Here is a 17,588-nt window from a genome sequence, read left to right on the forward strand (position 1 = left end):
CCAAAATGTTAGTCACTGTCTTGGTAAGTTCAAGGCCAGCGCTGGCTGCATTAGACACTGTCTCAAAACAAACAGAAACTCCTAACAGCTGTATTCATTCAATAAGTAGGCCCCTAATATCCCTCCCCTTAGCCTCAGATTATGACCGTTCTAGTTTCTGTCTCTATGAATCAACAACTCTAAAGGCCTCATAAATGGAACAGTACAGTGCTTATCCTTTTATGGCTGTCTTGAAATTTGTCCAGATTATGGCATGTGTAAGAGTCCTCTTCCATTTTAATGCAGCATAGTGCATCCCTGTGTGGTTACGTCACAGTTGGCTTATTCATTCATCTTTGATGAATACGTTTAGAGCCTGTGATTCTACAGCCTCACTGAATAGCTTCACTGGTAACCTCTCCCCTGTCCCTGCCCTCGCCTCCCCCCTCTCAAGTGTGTGTGTGTGTGCGTGTGTGTGTCTAGTTTTTTCGGAACAAAGTTTCTCTGTGTCGCACCAGTTGCCCTAGAACTTGCTCTGTAGACCAGGCTGGTCTTGAACTTAGAGATTTGCCTGGGATTAAAAGCAGGCACCACCACACTAAAGCTAATTCTATACCTTTTTAATAGATTTTTTTAATTAACTATATTACTTGAAGGAATATTGATAGGGGTTGAGGCACTATGTCCCGAAGGCCAATCAGTTCCCTGCTTGTTATCTATACACTTTCATTGATGAAGTTCATACTCACGTGTTTATCTACTTATCTAAGGCTGTTTGCATACCACAGCAACAAAGCTGAAGACTTGCAACATCAACTCTAACAAGACCTAAAATATCCATCACTTGGCCTTTTAAGTAAATGCATGCTCTTTCCAGGGCTATAGTAACATATAGACCTCAACATTAACTAAGTGGAAATACAAGTTTATTTGTCTTTCATGGTATCTTAGTTGGGGTTCTATTACTGTGAAGAGACACCATGACCACAGCAATTCTTATAAAGGAAAAGATTTAATAGGGGCGTGTTGACAGCGTCAGAGGCTTAGTCCGTTATCGTCACTGCAGAAAGCGTGGCAGCATGCAGACAGACACGTGTTGTTAGAAGAGGTCCAAGGTTTATGTAGACTTGGGGCTTCACTGCGTCATGGACAAAGCTCAAAGTGAAGATCATGGGTTCACAGGATCAGTCCTCAGTCCCTTCTACTATAGAAGAACAGTAGGAAGGATGTCACTGGGTTTCTCTCCCATCTACCTATCTATCTATCTATCTATCTATCTATCTATCTATCTATCTATCTATCTTTCTTTCTTTCTTTCTTTCTTCTTCCTCTTCTTCTTCTTCTCCTCCTCCTCCTTCTCCTTCCTTCTCCTTCTCCTTCTCCTTCTCCTCCTCCTCTTCCTCCTCCTCCTCCTCCTTCTCCTTCTTCTTCATCATCATGAGATGAAATGTGATCACTCAGCTTCCCAGCTTCCCAGCTTCCCATCCACCCATCCATCCATCCATCCATCCATCCATCCATCCATCCATCTGGCCCGACGCTTCTGTGACCATAACTCCCTTGTCACGAGAGACTATCCCCCTGGAACTGTAATCCAAAAATAAACCCTTTCTCCTCTAAGTTGCCTTTTGTTCAAGGCATTCTATCATAGAGACATAAAAAAGTGACTAATAGGCCCCGTCCTGGAAGAATGGCAGGCCCCTACTTGCTAAACCCAGATAAAAATAAGCCATCTCTATAACTTGGTTATCTGAAACACACCAACGGTATTCTGAGTTTTGCTCTATTTTATTAATTCCAAAGCTATATCTCATAAAGTTACCTGCCAAACACAGAAATCAGTGATAGGGGATGAAACAAAAAGAAAAGCCCCCAAGCTGTATAACCAAAGCCTGGGAGTACAGCCGGCCAGCCATCGAGGCTCAGGTAGAGGGTTGTGGAAGATGTCTGGTACTGTGAGCTCACATGGTCTGATCTTCATGGTTCTTCACTGGCAAGACCATAGCCCACAACCTTCAATATAAGAGCTGGTACACTGTGGCACTCTCCTTGGAACCCGTGACCAGATACCGATTATCAGAGGACACGTCACAGCACAGAATGTCATAGCATTCCTCTGCCTAGAAAGAGAGGACAACATGGAGGAGTGGGGCATGAGCTACACATGAGGACTTCATGGTCCAAGGTTTACGTAGACCCAAGGGTTCACTGTGTCATGAACAAAGCTCAAAGTAAAGACCATAGGTTCACAGGATCCATCCCCAGCCCCTCCCACGACAGAAGGCTATCTCAGTGGTATTCTCTAGTTCTTTCGGGGACCCACCAAGTAGAGATCTGGGGCCACAAGCCCTGAGTGTTTCAGTACCCCCCCTCCAGACTCCCCAACTCCGTACCTGGAACAACCTTCTTAGAGAGGGTGCAGCTAAGCAATGGATCATCTCATCCAGCGTGGTTATAAAATAGGTCCCTGTCACGGGAAAGAACGGGGGCGGGGCTCATAGACTGAGCCTCTGTTCTAATTCCAGATGTCCTCAAGTAGACTACGGGGAGAGCAACTATCTTCTCTGCCTCAGCTTCCCTGCCTTCTGAGAATCAGACACATGGCTCAAACCACCCCTTTATATGCTGCCGCCGTCCTTCTATATCCAGGACAAGTGAGTTATTACTGAACAAAAGGCCCATGAGATGGAACTCCTGAAGCGTCTGTCTCCCTGTACCCTCCTGCTTCATTCTAAATGGGAAGCCCCTGTGAGGGAGGCATATGGAAAGGGGGTGATTGAGAAAGGAGACAGGGACCCACCACCTTCACCTGGCTTCTAACTCACCGCAAGAGGCGAACTTGAGATTGTGATGTTGCGTGTATCTTTGGACAACAGCTTTATACTTCTCCTCTCGGTGAGCATGCAGGATGACGATGTCACTCATCTTCAAGCCGGCTAGCACCCACTCCTCACTGGGGTCGTGGGTGATGCTAAGGATCTGTGGGAAGATTTGGGGTCAGCATTCAAGATTGCCAGTGCCATAACTCAAAGACCCAGCCTCAAATTCACATTCACCAACCCTCGCCCACACCCAAGTGCCCAACCTGGGGTCGAACTTGGTCCTGAAGACAACCAAGCACGCACCTCGTGGCACAAATTGTGTTGTTGTAGCTTCTGGTAGCTCCTCAGGTCCCAGGAATATAGGGTGGTGTCCTCACCACCTGTCCAGAACTTAAAGCCCGTGACGTCCACACACCGGGACCCATAGGGAGGGACTTTGTGTTTCCTGGTGGGAAAATGACTCAGAGGTCTTCAGAAATTTTTGTCCCTCAACCCAGAAGTTACAGGGTTAGGAAGCGCCTAGATGCACCTTCCAGGCTGCTTGGCATAGCCCTATTGCCAAGAAGGGAAAGTGGGGTCTCATGTCGAGAGACCTTAGTAACTCTGGAGAGATGTCCTACCTGATCAAGATTTGGTTCTGCACATCCCAAATCTCCACAAATCCTTTGAAAGAAGCCAAGCAGATGTGAGCATCGGAGGAGAGGGCCAAGGAGTAGCATATGGAGCCCGTGGAGACCATCTGAGCCCTGATTTGGGGGGTGGGTGCCAGGTCCCAGAGAGTCAGAGCCCTGGCCATTCCCCCTGTGATGAGGCTCTGCTCATCGGGGAACAGCTTGCATGCAAGGACACGATTCCGAGGGTCCTGGGGGAAGAGCATATGCTGTCAGTACGCTCGGCAGTGCTGGGGACAGAGGCCCTGGCTGTCTTCTCTAAACCTGATAGAGCCCCTCACCTGAAAGTCCAGCTGGGCCTGAGGCGCCCTGTCTGAGGCATGCAATGCATCTTCATCCCACACCCTGATGTAGCCAGTGCCACACGTGTACACGTGGCGGGGAGCACTGCTGATGGCAATGGCGTTGACTCGTTTCCCATGGCGGAGAGTGCCAACCCTCCAGGAACCACGTGGGGACTTCCACTTGACCACTGCCTCATCCGGAATGGGAGGCTGAAGAGAGGACAGGACTGGTCCACTAAGGGGGAAGCCTGCTCTGCCCCTTATCTCCAAATACCTAAGCTTTCTCATAAGAGTTTGGCTCAGGGACAACCACCTCCCAAAGTGACATCTCCTGTAGAAGTTACCCTGTGGGCTATAGGGCCTACTTATCAGAATGGTGGAAGAAGGACAGCTTCATTAAGAAGGTGGCATCCCAGGCCACCACTACCTAAGGGTACCTAAGGGATGAGAGGTGTGCAAACACACCACTTCTCCATTAGAGGATGCGTAGGAAAGAAGGATGATGCCTGGGTATTAAAAACATAATATTAAGGTACTTACAATGGCTTTGAGGAATGACCAGACTTCTCTGTTAGGCAAGGATGAAGAAGAGAACTGTCCTGCAGGGAAACAGCCACATCCACCTCTCATGGACAGGGTATCACAGCAACGGAGACACAAGCTCTCGTAACACCAAACCGGGTACCTCATCCGCCATCTTGGATCCATCTTGGGCCACTCCCCTTCCCCACCCACACTGTCACAGCCAGAACTTACCAGTCATGTCTCCAGGTTGAAAGCTACGACAGAGAAGGAAGACAGGGAAGATGGTGTGAGGTGCAGAACGTGGTGCCAGGCCCTCTCTACCCAGGACAGTCCATCACTGCCCAGCCTTGCTCATTGTAGCCTTACCTTGAGCCAGTTCTTCCTTCTGGTTCTGCCTCTGAAAACCACATGGGCTGGAGCCCAGATGCGTCCTGGGCCTGAGGATCCCACTGCTGCTGGATCATACTGTGCATCTCCTGACAAACAGGGTCACGCTGTATTGAGGGACATGGGGGCAGCTGGAGCATTCCCTGTGCACTGTCCATTTGGTGTTGCTCTTGTTGCCCAGGATGAGAAAAAACACCAGAGCTTTCTGGCATCTTCTTCATCTCCTCTGTTTGATCATAAATTCTGAGTGTCCTGAATGAGTCCTCTTTCTCTTCACTCATGTTCTTGGGTCAGTCAAGTTAATGAACCATCTGGCTCTAGGGACCCAGCAAACAGATCCTGGGTTCCCAAGTCATCCTGATCTCCTGTACTACGGAAGAGAACATAAAAGGGCTGGGAAAGAAGCTCCGTTGGGAAACACTTGTTGCCCAAGCATGAGAATCTGAGTGCAGATTCCCAGACGGCCATGTGAAAAGCCAAGCACGTCTCTGTCATCCTAGCGCCAGGAAGGTGGAGACAAGATTCCTGGGGCTTGTTGGTCAGCCATTCTGGATTACTAAGCTCCGGGTTTAGTGAGAGACCCTGCCTCAAAAGAAATAAGGATAAGACAAAGGGCCAGATGCTTCCACTAGCCAGATGGCCTGACTTCAGTCCTCAAGCCTGCGTAAATATCCAGATGTGGGAGCACACAGCTATAATCTCAGCACTTGTACAATAAGGTGGGAAGTGAAAACAATTATTCAGAAGCCCAGAGACCAGCTTCCCTGGAGTAGGCAGCTCAGCGGCAGACACAGAGAAACCCTGCCACGAAATAAGGCGGTGGAAGAGAACCTGCTGTTGAACAGCTACCTTCTGGCCTCCTCGTGTGCCCTGTGGCATGGACACACTCACATCCATATGCTCATACATGCATTCACCCCAAAAAGGCAGTTTCATAAAAGATGGTGTATAGTTGAGGAAGACAGGGGATATCAACCTCTGACCCCCACACACATGCTCACACAGGTGACCACACAAATCCATGCAGAGGAACACACACACACACAAACACACACACACAATTGGAACAGGGACAAAAAAAATCAGGCACATTGCACAAAATCTGTTGAGAATGTCCTGAGAACAGCTCCTTTAATGTAAAGCCTCAAAAGATGGACTGTCAATGAAATTTTGTCAAAATGGACTGTTTCTGCATAGACAAAATCAAGCTCACCCTTTAATTTGGACATACCCATTTCAAATGTGGCTCATCCCCAACGTACCCAAACCCCGAGGCAACAGGAAATGTGCATGCAGACCATGGGGTGTCCCTCCCACTACAGGAGACAGCATGGAGGAGCTTGGGACCATGAACTCAAATATAAGACACTGTCTGGTGAGAACAGGATGCAGACTTAAAGACTTGGCCTGCCAGTAATTGACACTGGCTGCACTGCACCCTGAGATAATTCTAAGATGGGAACAGAGTCACCCCTGCAGGCTGTGGAACACTGTAGAAAGGCTAATAGAAAATGATACACGGAAGACAATGCACTTAACTGCAGCCTGTTCCAGAGAATCAGTGAACCTAAGACAAGCCAGTGCCCTGTTCAGAAAGATTCCACTCCAACCTATCCAACAGCTAACCCTAGAAATGTCCCTTGGAAACTCTATGTTTTCTGTTAAGAGAACCTAACAGAAACCTCGGGGACCTGGATGTCCATGGAGAGGGAATCTTCCATTCAGAACAACAGTTTTGACAGCCAGGCTCGATCGTAAAAGGCTCTAGCAGAACTTCAACAAAAACCCAGTAGCTTTCCAATAGTTAGTTGTGTATTTGGCCCTAAACTAAATGTTTCACATAGAAGATCTCATTTGATCCTTGCCACCATATGCTTTATGTTTATGGATGGTTATTTGTTGGTCTAGGGGTGCTGCAGATCAAACCCAAGGCCTTCCTCCATACATGCCAGGAAATCACTCTATCACTGAGGCAAACTCTTAGCCTTTCTGAACCATTTTATAGATACTGTTTTGAGACAAGATCTCATCCTGTAGCCCAGGCTGGACTCAAACTTCTGACTCTCTTCCTGCCTCAGCCTCCCGAGTGCCAGGGCCCACTTCACAGATTAAAAAGTGAAGCGTAGAACAGGTGAGCCCCAGGTCCCAGGTTAAGTGGCTAGAAAGCACAGAACAGCCTCACACTGTGTTTCCTCTGGCTTCCTTTCCTACCTCCCACTAAAAGCGGTACCCACCATAAGAACCAAGGCAACTACTCTAACCTAGCATCCCCACCTTCACAAACCAATCCTGTAGACACAATTGGATGGATAGATAGGTAGATAGATAGATAGATAGATAGATAGATAGATAGATAGATAGATAGATAGATAGAATGGTATACGCATAAGTTGTTGTAAAACCTAAACACCACAGGTAAAGATTGGTCATGTAAGCTACAGCCCATCCCTACAGTGGAATAGTACACAGTAGTTTTTTAAAAAAATAACACAAGGATATGTTCACTGATGTGGAATATTTCATGCTCTAATATTAGAGGGGGATGGTTTACAAAGCTCAGAACAATGTTCGAAATATATTAACTTTGTATAAGAAAGGATGGAAATTAGAATTTATTTTCATATACGTGCACACATGTACAAGAGATTAAGAAGAATAGCTGTGTCTCCAATACAGACAGTGGAGAACAGGAGAAAGGAAGGGGAGGGAGGTTAGGCGCAACAAGACCTGACACCACTTCTTCTTCCTTAGGAGTGCTTCAGGCTTGTTAAAAACTCTTGAGCCAGGGCCATGACTTTTCATATTCCCTAAATCATCATTCTCGTGCTTCTTGGTTACATCGTTTGTTCAGTTAACATATTTTCTCTGAGAGCCATCAGGCTTCTTTAACTAGTAGCATGGGGATGGGGGCGTGGCTAGTTTCAGCCCTGGTGAGACCAAGCAGAGGGGTACAGGCCGCCTGCACCTTAAGGATGCCTAATAGGTGAAGCCCCGCTTGCAAGTCCTCTTATGGAAGTTGAGTAAACCTTAAAGCAGATGAGACCCTTTAATCAGGGCTTCTGACGTCAAGGTAACTAGGCTTTCACCAGAGATAAGACAAGGCTTTGAAGGAGCCAAGTCATGGGTTTCCCTCCTTTCTCTCCAAGAGCGAGCAATCCTGCACTCAAAATACTCTCCGGTGGGGAACGCACCTTAGAAGGCAGGTCAAAGCCTAGAGGTTGAAAGTGGGAGAGTAAAGACCAGGAGAGGCCCGGATCCACCCTTCCATACCTGGGAGGGTCAGGGTGATGGGCTGCCCAGCACCTGTGGTAAACACCAGCCTAACAAATACTGAAGCCCTGGGTGAGAACCCAGTTAGGTGCTGGATTCTGAATGGCTGATCAGTATCAAGGTGTGGCCACACTCGCACTGAGCTCTGGAGAATGAGGCAGAGATCTCTCCACATATGTTTAGTGGGTAGAGTGAGAAACTTCAGGGGCATAAGCCTCTGGGTTTCAGCTGACCTATAAAAGCCAGAATTTGGTCAAGAGGCACGTGTCGCCCCACCTCTAGGTGAATTCTCTTTGCTCCTAGGGTGGATCTTCAGCAAGCCAGCATCAGGGAGTTAGTGAAAGGAAGGGACCATGCCCTCTCCTTCTCCCTGCTTTGGCTTTACGTTTGTCATCTTTTATCAGAGTTTCTGAAGTTAACCACTAGAGAAGCCTTGCATTTCTGTGGCTATCTTGTCTAGAGATTCTTAAATTTGAGCATCCTTCAGGGTCCTCTGGAGAGCTCGATGTCCCACCTCCCAGAAATTCTGATGTAAATGATCCAGAGCTGAGAATCTACTTCTCACTGGGTGCTTGGTGATGAAGATCATAGCTTAGGAGAAATGGTTGGGGTGGCTGGACCGGTAGTGATGATGGGGATGATGGGGGTTGCTGAGATGGAGATGGTGGAGAAGATTGGTGATGTCGGGATGGGAGGAGTGATAGAGATGGGGTTGGTGATGGGGATGGAATGGTGATGGTGACAGCAGCGTGGTAGAGGTGGCCACTTAGATGGTGATGCAGTGGTGATTATAGAAGGTGATGATGTTACTGGGGTAATGGTGATGGTGGTGGTAGCGGTAGTAATGGTTGCAAAACTGGTGGTAACGATAGCGATAATGTTATTGTGGTGGTTTCAGTGATGTGGGGGTAGGGATGGTGATATCAGCGGTGATGTGGTGGTGAGCATACTGATGTTAGGTGCCAGTGCCGCTGCTGCTGCCCTGCCGCTGTTGGTTAGAGCACCATGTTTGAGAAACTCTACACAACCCTTCTGTCCCCCTAGTTCCTTCCCACAGAAGGATAGTTGCCGGTGAGTCTGGACACTCCTACTCTCCTGCCCTCATCTGCCCCAAATAGCTCTCCTATTTGCTCCCTGTTTCTGCCATACCCGACCCACAGTTTTCTAAGCAGCATGTTCCCACCCTCGGGCTTTGGCGAATACTTGCCCCTTATCTAGGAATGACATTCCCTGGTCATTTGTATATCAAACAGATACATTGATGCTCCTGTGAACTATGAGCCAAGCCTATGCCAAGGACCGAAGTCCAGGCCAAAGGACCAGAGACCAGGAGTCCTTGAGGAACTCCCGCATAAAAGAGGAAACAGTGCCTGTGGTCACTGCAGCCCTTGGAGGAAAGAACTTCTCAAAGGGGTCACTGGGTTTCCCATAAAGTGGTTAACTGCCTGCTGTATAACTTCCCGGGAGGGAATTTCACATAAATCCCTGTCCTGACACAATCCATCTTTTGATGGCTATCTCTTTATTGATTCTCTCAGGGAATACACAGTGAGGGACACAGGGCCTGGACTTTGTACTTAGTTTGGAACCATAAAATTTAATGGGGGAGGGGGATAGAATCCCACAGAATCTCATCTAAGACCAGAATACAAATCCAAGCCCAGATGACTATTTTTAATGTTGTAAGAAGTATTATATATGAGTCATTTTCTATGAAATACTACAAAACTTGTGTTTAGGACAAGGAATTCAAATCTTTTTCGGCTTGTTTTGTTTCTTTGAAACCGGGTCTCACTGTGTAGCCCTGGTTGGCCTGGCTGATCTTGAACTCAAGAGGTCCACTTGCCTCTGCATATTGAGTGCTGAGATTAAAGATGGGTGCCCACCATGCCTGGCTATAGTTATCTTTCTTATTGAAAGACACTTGAATGATTCTCAACTTGTGAGACAAGGTCTCCCTGTGTAGCCTTGGTTGATCCAGAACTCCCTAAGTAGACGAAGCTGGCTTTGAACTCAGAGATGCACTTGGTTCTGCCTACTGAGCGCTGGAATTCAAGATTCATCTCTGCTACCTTCTAAGACTTTGATTCCCCCACTTCAACCTGGTAAAAAAAAAAACCTTTGTTTACACAAAGACCCTGCTGCATTCTCAGACTAAAATAACTGATCCTCTCCACCTTCATTTCCTTTGCATGTTCAAAACCAGCCAGTCTCAGAGCACTATGAGATCAGACCCTAGCCAATAGGAAAAAGACGCAGTCACTCCTGCATTAGAATAAAAACCAAGTGTGCTTGCTGTCTTAAGGTGCCTGATCTTCCAAGCACACCAGCTTGATCAAGAGTAAAGCTTTGCCTTGTTGAGACATTTCCATTGGAGTGGTGGTCTAGTTCTTGCCCCGGTAAGCTATTTTTAATGATGTGTTTGGATATTTCGGCTGCATATGTGCCTGTGTACCACATGTATGCAGTACCCATAGGCCAGAAGAGGCATCAGATCCTCTGGAACTGAAGTTATTAGATGTTTCAGAACGTCCATGTGGATGATGGGAATCAAGCCTAAGTCCTCTGGAAAAGATCAGCCAGTGTCCTTAACGACTGAGCCATCTCTTCGGTCCTCCTCCACCCCTCACATATGACTTTTTAAAATATTTGAAAAAGCTTTATTGAGCTATGAGAGTTCCTTATACATTCTATATATCTTACCTGGTGTGTGTGTGCATGTGTGTGTGTGTGTGTGTGTGTGTGTACACTTCTCCCCCTTGTTGTCCTCTGTTCAAATGTCCCAGTTCAGTATTCTAACTCTCCCTCCATTCCTATACAATCTTAGCTACTGCCAGTTTAGTTCTTAGCAAGCTATCATTTAGCATAAGTGTGCAGAAATCATCCTATCCAGGTTGTTGGAGCCAAATGTCCCTAATTCTTCCTCGTCCTCTTCCTCCACCTCTGCTGGGTGAAGATTAGCCCTACCTCCCGCACTTCCGTGTTTGTCATTGTGAGCAGATTCAGTTCCTTCTGGATCCTCAGTTTCCTGACACACAAGTTTCCCCACAAGGTAGCTTATAAGAGTGGGCTGGGACAATTGACAGAGCATTACGTTCTAGACTCTGCCCTGTCTAGAAATCCTCACCTCGAGGATACACTTGATGGCCACAGGGGACCTCCCCAACACTAGCCAACACTGTCTCTCTGAGGCCCCTGAGGATCACTGAGCCCCAAATGAACATTGATTTACTTGCCATCTGGCACCACTGATGACTCTCACTGATCTCGGGGTCTTGCCCACTTCCCTCATCATCCACTGACAAGCAAGCCAACTCCTACTACAGAAACGGAAGTTTGATTACATCTCCTCGGGTCTTAGGAAAGCCGTTTATTACTAGCTCCGTTTTCAGATGGGGAACCTGAGGTCCAAGCTGATAACATGTGATGACAAAAACGTTCTAAAACTGGAAAATGATGATAGTTGCTCAATGCTGTGACGTCACCGAATTGTACATTTTATAGAGTTAAAATGATGGATTTTGAGTTGTTGTTTGTGTATTTTTTTTCAAGATTAAAGAAAAAAAAGCAATAAAGAGTTAAAGGCCTGAAAAGTCCCAGTATCATGAGGCTTCTTCCTCTCCATCCAGTGAATTCCAGGTAGTTTGGCCGGTGGTTTCTTACCTTTACAACCCTAGGAGGGCCAGTCAGCTGTAGATATCCCCTTGCCCAGAGAATACAGTCAAATGAGGTACGTGGAGGCAAAGGTGTACCCCAGCTGGTGGGTCAACACCTAGGTGGTACCAGAACCAAGAACATTGGCCTGCAAACCTTTATTTGAGGCTGTGCTCTCTGGTGGACAGGCATGGAGCAGCTTAAATCTGATTTCTATCCATAAGGCCTTTGCAGTTCCTAGGTAGTTCACTAGAGACCTATGCTCAGAACTGACCCCCACACACACACACACTCACCCCTCTTCCGTCCCCCACTCCAGGAGCTTCTCTTTCAACAAGGTGCCCCCGAGAGAGTCACCTAGATATTTGTTGATGAAAACGTATAAACGATAATATCCACAGGTACCAAACACTTCCTGTCTTCTGTATACAGTGTGAAAGCCTGCAGTTCCAAGTCCAAAGGGCAGAGGGCGGTAAAGAGTGGGCTGAGGTCACAAAATGGGGGGGGAGACGCAAAAGAGAGATGACTTTTGCTCTGAGCAATGTACAGGAGGGTCCTTCCAGGAGGAAGGGACGACAAATGGGCCGGGCCACTTCTCACTACTCATCTCCTCCACGTTCATCTGGTCCTTTGATGTCACCGGGAACCTCCAACTCTCCAAGACTTATCGGGTCTCCTTCCAGACAAGAGTGATGGTGGCGGTCGCCTCTCACACAAGGCGCTGTCCTTACCCACCCCGAGATTGAACATTTGCATTCTCACAGTCCGGTTTCTGTCCAGAATTTTCTTCCTAGGGAGCTTTGAGCTAAGCCTTGAATTGTCACTATCAGGGTCTTGAGGTGACATGCCTCACCTCAGCTCTTCTTGTGAGCTCCTCTGACTGGGAGCTGGTTCATCACTGGGCTCCCAGCACTCTTTAAAGAGGATGCGGTGGGCTAATGGGTGAGCTGCAGCCACCCCTGCAGCCCTCGGGTCTCCGCCATCTCTTCAGGCTCCCCAGGAGACACCCGGGACATTTTCCTACCAGCACCTCGGCCCCAGCTGCTCTGGGATCCTGGATCTGAGGCAGCTGGCGAAGGGCTTCTCCTCAGGTTCCGAGCAGAGAAAGAGCCTTCGTGTGGCCGAGGGAACCAGGTGGCCTCGGGAACCAGGTGGCCTCACGCTGGTGACTTGGCGACGATTTGTTTCCCGCCTTGCTGGAAGCGACCAGGCGAGCTGCTCCACAAGGAGGCAGCAGGAGCGGAAGAGGACTCCTAATGGCTGCTTTGCCCTCCCTCCTCCCCATGCAGGACACCCCCAGACCCGCATACAGCGCTCGTGTCCCTGTCCCCTTGCACCAGACGCCAGCTGCAGGCCTAGACAGCCCTGCACGAGCAAACCCCCCTCCATCCCCCGAGAATGGCGGGATCTGTGCAGCAGGGTGCATGAGGCTCGGGCCTGCCCTGGGAGGAGCCCTCAGAGGCCCACGACCTGGTGACAAATGAGCGGGGCCCCAGCCCGGGTGAGGGAAAGACAGGAGGACACACAGGGGTCGACGGTGACAGACTAGCCTCTTACCGTGACTGGCTGCGAGTCTCTGGGGGGACCCGGGGGCCGCCACAGGAGACACTTGGCGCAGTGTGCAGTTGAGGGAGGCTTCCTGGAGGCTGGGCTTGGACGGAGGGTGGGTGGGATTTCCGCGGCCGACAGGGGGTGGGAGCCACACCTCAAGAACATGGCAGCCATTTGAAGACCCGCCCTGCTATGGTAGATGAAACTGGAGCAGGAAGGAGGCAGACGAAAGAGTAGGCCGATGACTCCCGCCTACTCCAACTGGTTCAGGCCTTAGCAAGGAAGCCCCAAGGAGGCCTGGAAGGTGCTCCACCTGAGCTGTAGTGCGTGGAACTAAAGGAGACTGAGACCTTGCCCAACCCGATGGCTACGTGCTTATCCCTGAAAAGGCCGAGATCAGCTCGTCTCCGGTTGTCCGATTCTTGACTAAGCGGAAGGGGCCAGCAGGCATTCTGGAATAGAACGGAATGCTCCTCGGTTCCTGGTCAGGCAGGACAACAACAGACAAGAGTGGGAAAGCAGTCTGGAGGATGGGGAGATTTCAGAGGCAGAGAGGCCGAAGAGAGTCTTCCCAGAAGCCCCTCTCAGACTCCGGTACGATCAGGTGTTTTCTGAGGGCGACAGGTTTGGGATGGGAGGGTAACCTCTCCTCCTGAGACAGATGTACTGGTCCAGACTGAAGGAAAAAGATTGTAACAGGCGCCCATCTGGGCCTAGAGCTCCAGGTGAGAAATGTTACAGTGTAGAAAAAAAAATTAGTCTTTGGGGTTGAGGCTCCTCTTTTGTCACCGTAAGGAATTTACTAGACTTGGGCAGCTGCGGCTGGTGTCCTCTGTCTAGTGATGAGGCTCAATGGCTTGAGGTTTGGCAGATGTCAAATAGCTTTCTTCACCTGCCAGTCTTTGGGGTCTGAGTCCTGGACAGTAACAATCCTACAGAGAGGGAGAAAACACTCCCAGCCGTCAAAGCACAGCCTTCCAGAGGCCTGGATCAACCACTTCCTTATACTGGCCAAGATTCTGAGCCAGAGTTGACACAGGTCCCCACTGGTGGCAGATGTGAAACATCAGACCTTCTGACTTCAGTGCTCTTGGATTTGTGCCTCAACGCTGCATCTGCGTTAAGGGAGCAGAGCTGGTGGGGGGAGGGGGAGGGGGAGGGGGAAGGGGGGGTCGGCTCTTCATCCTAGACAGCAGCAGCTGACCATGAGCTAAGACCAGTGGAGCAAACCCTGGCCATCTGTTGTGAGACAGAAAGTTTCCTGTGTACCTAGCTCTGCTCCTGCCTTTGGGGGTGGGTGTTCAGGCACTGCCTAGCATCAGGCCAGAGAGAAAGGAGCAAAGCTTGTTGGGGTAGGTGGGTAGGTGGGTCCGTAGGAGGTTGGAGGAGATGGGAGGAGAAAGAAACCTCCTCTGAGAGGTTTTCAGTGTTGCAGCACTCTTTATCCCGGCGGAATATAAGCTTTGGTGAGTGGGTAGGGGTTTTCGAGGTGAGTGTACATTATTGGCTCGTGCTGGGTGCTAGGAATGCTTGCTTTGCATGGAGAAGAATTCCAGGTGCTTGCTGGAAAAGTCGTAGGGAGAGAGGAAATTAACCCTGTAATTTGGCTGTCAGGTTACGAGACTCAGGCTACGCGACTACCTTCATGGTTGTGAAGGTGGGGGTCATAGGGCTACGTGCCCCAGAGCGTGCAGGCCCAGAACAAGGAGACCGTGATCCTTATTCCTGTCAGTCTCAAGATGAGATTTTCGGGATTTGGACATGACTTGACCTCACTCTTGCTCCTGACCTGGTCCCCTCAACACCCCCGCCCCCTGTCACAACTGCCCCACCATTTCCTGGGGAGATGCAGCACACACCAGATAGGGAGCCCAAGTAGACCAAAGTATGAATACCACCACCAAAGTTCAGCTTGGTGAACTAGTGAGTTTTATTGGCGTTATTTATAGAAAGATGGGTAAAAGGTTACTTACAGGAGCAGAAATGTCTCAAAGACAGCTGCATCACCAAAGCCCATCCCAGTATCAGTCACAGGTCATAAAGCTGGGAACCTGAAACACAGTGTACAACCTGCAGGCAGCTCAACAGATTGGAGAGTGTCCTTTCCAGGTACCTCGGTTGTTCTTTGCCTCTTCCAGACAGCTTAGTTTATTTATGCTTCTTCCAGGCAGCTAGTCTGGTGTCAGAACCTTCTTTGCAGCTCAGCTTCCTTCTGTCTAAAGGGGACTCTCAGCTTTTATTCCTTACTCTGGCGGTGGGGGGAGGGGAGAAGGCCTAGTGAATCTGATCAGTTTTCGAGACTTCCTAAAAGTACTTTGAATTGTTGACCTGCCTGCTTAAGGAGCTTCTTGCAGGATCTGACCTCTTCCCTGCCTGGGATTAGAGACAATGGAAGTGAGCCATTGATTTGCTGTGTGACAAGAGGGTGTCCCATACATCCCTGGACCTCAGTTTTTCCATAAGTAAGCTGAGGGCTTGGGCCCATGGCTAGGGACTTCTCTGGGTCTCATAGTATATGGTTTGAAACTACTCAGGCCAGCACCCATGTGGCCAACAGAAGGAATGAATGGGTTCTTCTCCTTAATCTCTCTGAGGTATGACAGAGGGGACAAGGCTTGCCTCTCTCTATGCTTAGCTCCCAGGAGTCCCAGGAGAGGGTCAATTTACACAAAGGCATCCCTGAGACACTCCACTGAGGTCCTATGCACGTCACCAGCTGATAAGGATGGTTTCTTTGAAGTGCTCAGTGCAGTACTCCTGGCCAACACTGATGGTTGAAGTTGTAAGAGCAGAATAGGCAAGCTTTAGGGCTATGATGTATATTCCATGTGTATTATGTATGCCTCTGGGAGTCTGTGGGAAAGGGGTTCTGACAAGGACATTGTCAATGGCAGTTTGTGTGCACACCTTTATGCCATTAGGAAAGAGACTTGGATGCTTGATTTTGCACGAGTGCACACGTGTGTGTGTGTGTGTGTGTGTACACATTTGTGTGCATGCACAACTGTGCAGCAGATAATCTGTCTTCACTACCACACTTGGGAAGTAGATCCTACCACCACCCCATTTTGCACATGCTAAAATGACAGCCTGCCAGACATGGAGACACTTCTCCAACCTCAGCTATGTACAAAGAAATTAGATATGTAAAAGGTAGGATACAGGCAAAACAATGCTTTTGTTGAGGTTTTTAAATGTTTTCCCCTAATTGTTCTCTAACTTTCTTGGGGGGATAAATTCAACAGCTGTCTAGAACCAGTTGGGACTCAATCTTTTCACACTTGAAGCAGCTAACATGGGGGCAGGGCCACATAGTCTGCCCGGTTTAGACAACGCCTATATGATGGCAGTTCCTGGTGACAACCACCAACCTGTTCTCTAGAGCAGCAAACTGCCTTTGACCTTCCCTTACAGCTGAGTAATGGTGTTTACTGGCTTATGCTCCTAGAACCTTGTCCTTCTGCTGGCTCACCCCTACCCCTTGTTTCTGTCAGAATATTTATCTACATAATTCTAGATTTAAACAGATGCTGCCAACGGTTCTGAGAAACTCTCTTACAAATAAGAAACCAATGCAGTCCCTTTCTTTGCTATCATCAGACAGGGCTCACATCACACTCTGGGATGAAAAAAAGCTTTGTTTCCTGTGAGCTGGGAGGTATCATTATTACCTTTCCTTGGATTGACTCCCTTACAATTTTTTTGCTGCAGCCCCATAGAGTTCTTAGTGGGGACAGATAGAGACTGGAGAATTGCCTGAGTTATCCTGGGCTCCCAGTGCCTGGGGACCCCTTTAGACCACACCCTTTCACTCTCACCTACTTGGGCATGCTGCAGAAGAGGCCCCAGGAAGCAAGTGAGCAAAGCAGCGTCTACAGATAAGTCATGGTATCAGGAGTCCAGGGAAGGCCCTCAGGGATGAAGACAGATGTTCCTACAACAGCCGCTATCCATCTGGTCCGCAGTGGAGAGTCCGGGTGATTCTGTTAGAGGCCAGTCATGAACTATTTGTGGTCTCCTAAAGAATAGACAACTCATCTGAGGACAGTGTAACAATGATGGACTGTGGCTTCTTCAGAGGGAAGATTCTGTGGATGCTCTATCAGCAAAAGCAAAGCAGCTGTATATCTTGAAGTGGATTAACCAATAGCGGTGTCTCTGTGGGGTGGGCATCGCCCATCTGGCTTGAGCCCAGGTTCAAGCTAGGTGGTAGATAATCAAACAGGACTGGGGCAGAAGAGAGGGTCCCGACTAGGGACCATGGACTAGGCTTAGAGCTGGGATATTCAACATTGTAGAGAAACTGTTGGGTGTGACATAAAGAAATGTCAGGGGATGGGGGTGAGGGTAGGAGTGGGGGTGAGGGTAGGGGTGGGGATGAGGGTGGGGTTAAGGGTAGGTGTCTGAAGCTTTATCTCTGTCTGGAAGCAAGATGGCTAAGAAAC

The 17,588-nt window shown here is 48.8% G+C and overlaps 1 protein-coding gene across 1 annotated transcript; it reads right to left on the reverse strand.

Annotated features, from left to right (window-relative positions):
- Positions 1-1,994: 1,994 nt before the first annotated feature.
- Positions 1,995-13,594, reverse strand: Tle7 (TLE family member 7). Its single transcript, XM_028768760.1, has 11 exons — positions 13,515-13,594; positions 13,150-13,348; positions 4,648-4,757; positions 4,513-4,535; positions 4,297-4,355; positions 3,754-3,966; positions 3,422-3,663; positions 3,105-3,246; positions 2,805-2,958; positions 2,373-2,446; positions 1,995-2,099 (listed from the first exon to the last, which is right to left on the reverse strand). The coding sequence occupies exons 1-11, from the start codon at positions 13,592-13,594 to the stop codon at positions 1,995-1,997; spliced, it is 1,401 nt and encodes a 466-aa protein (XP_028624593.1).
- Between the last annotated feature and the right edge of the window lie 3,994 nt (positions 13,595-17,588).

The sequence above is a fragment of the Grammomys surdaster genome, unplaced genomic scaffold (assembly GCF_004785775.1).
Source record: "Grammomys surdaster isolate TR1022 unplaced genomic scaffold, NIH_TR_1.0 187, whole genome shotgun sequence".
NCBI lineage: Eukaryota > Metazoa > Chordata > Mammalia > Rodentia > Muridae > Grammomys > Grammomys surdaster.

Coding starts and splice junctions, on each gene's coding strand:
- Tle7 (XM_028768760.1), bottom strand. CDS start 13,594: ATGCCTGCTGGCCCCTTCCGCTTAGTCAAGAATCGGACAACCGGAGAC. Junction 4,758..13,149: donor GAGACTCGCAGCCAGTCACG/GTAAGAGGCTAG, acceptor CCTGTTTGTCAG/GAGATGCACAGTATGATCCA. Junction 4,536..4,647: donor GAAGGAAGAACTGGCTCAAG/GTAAGGCTACAA, acceptor TCTCTGTCGTAG/CTTTCAACCTGGAGACATGA.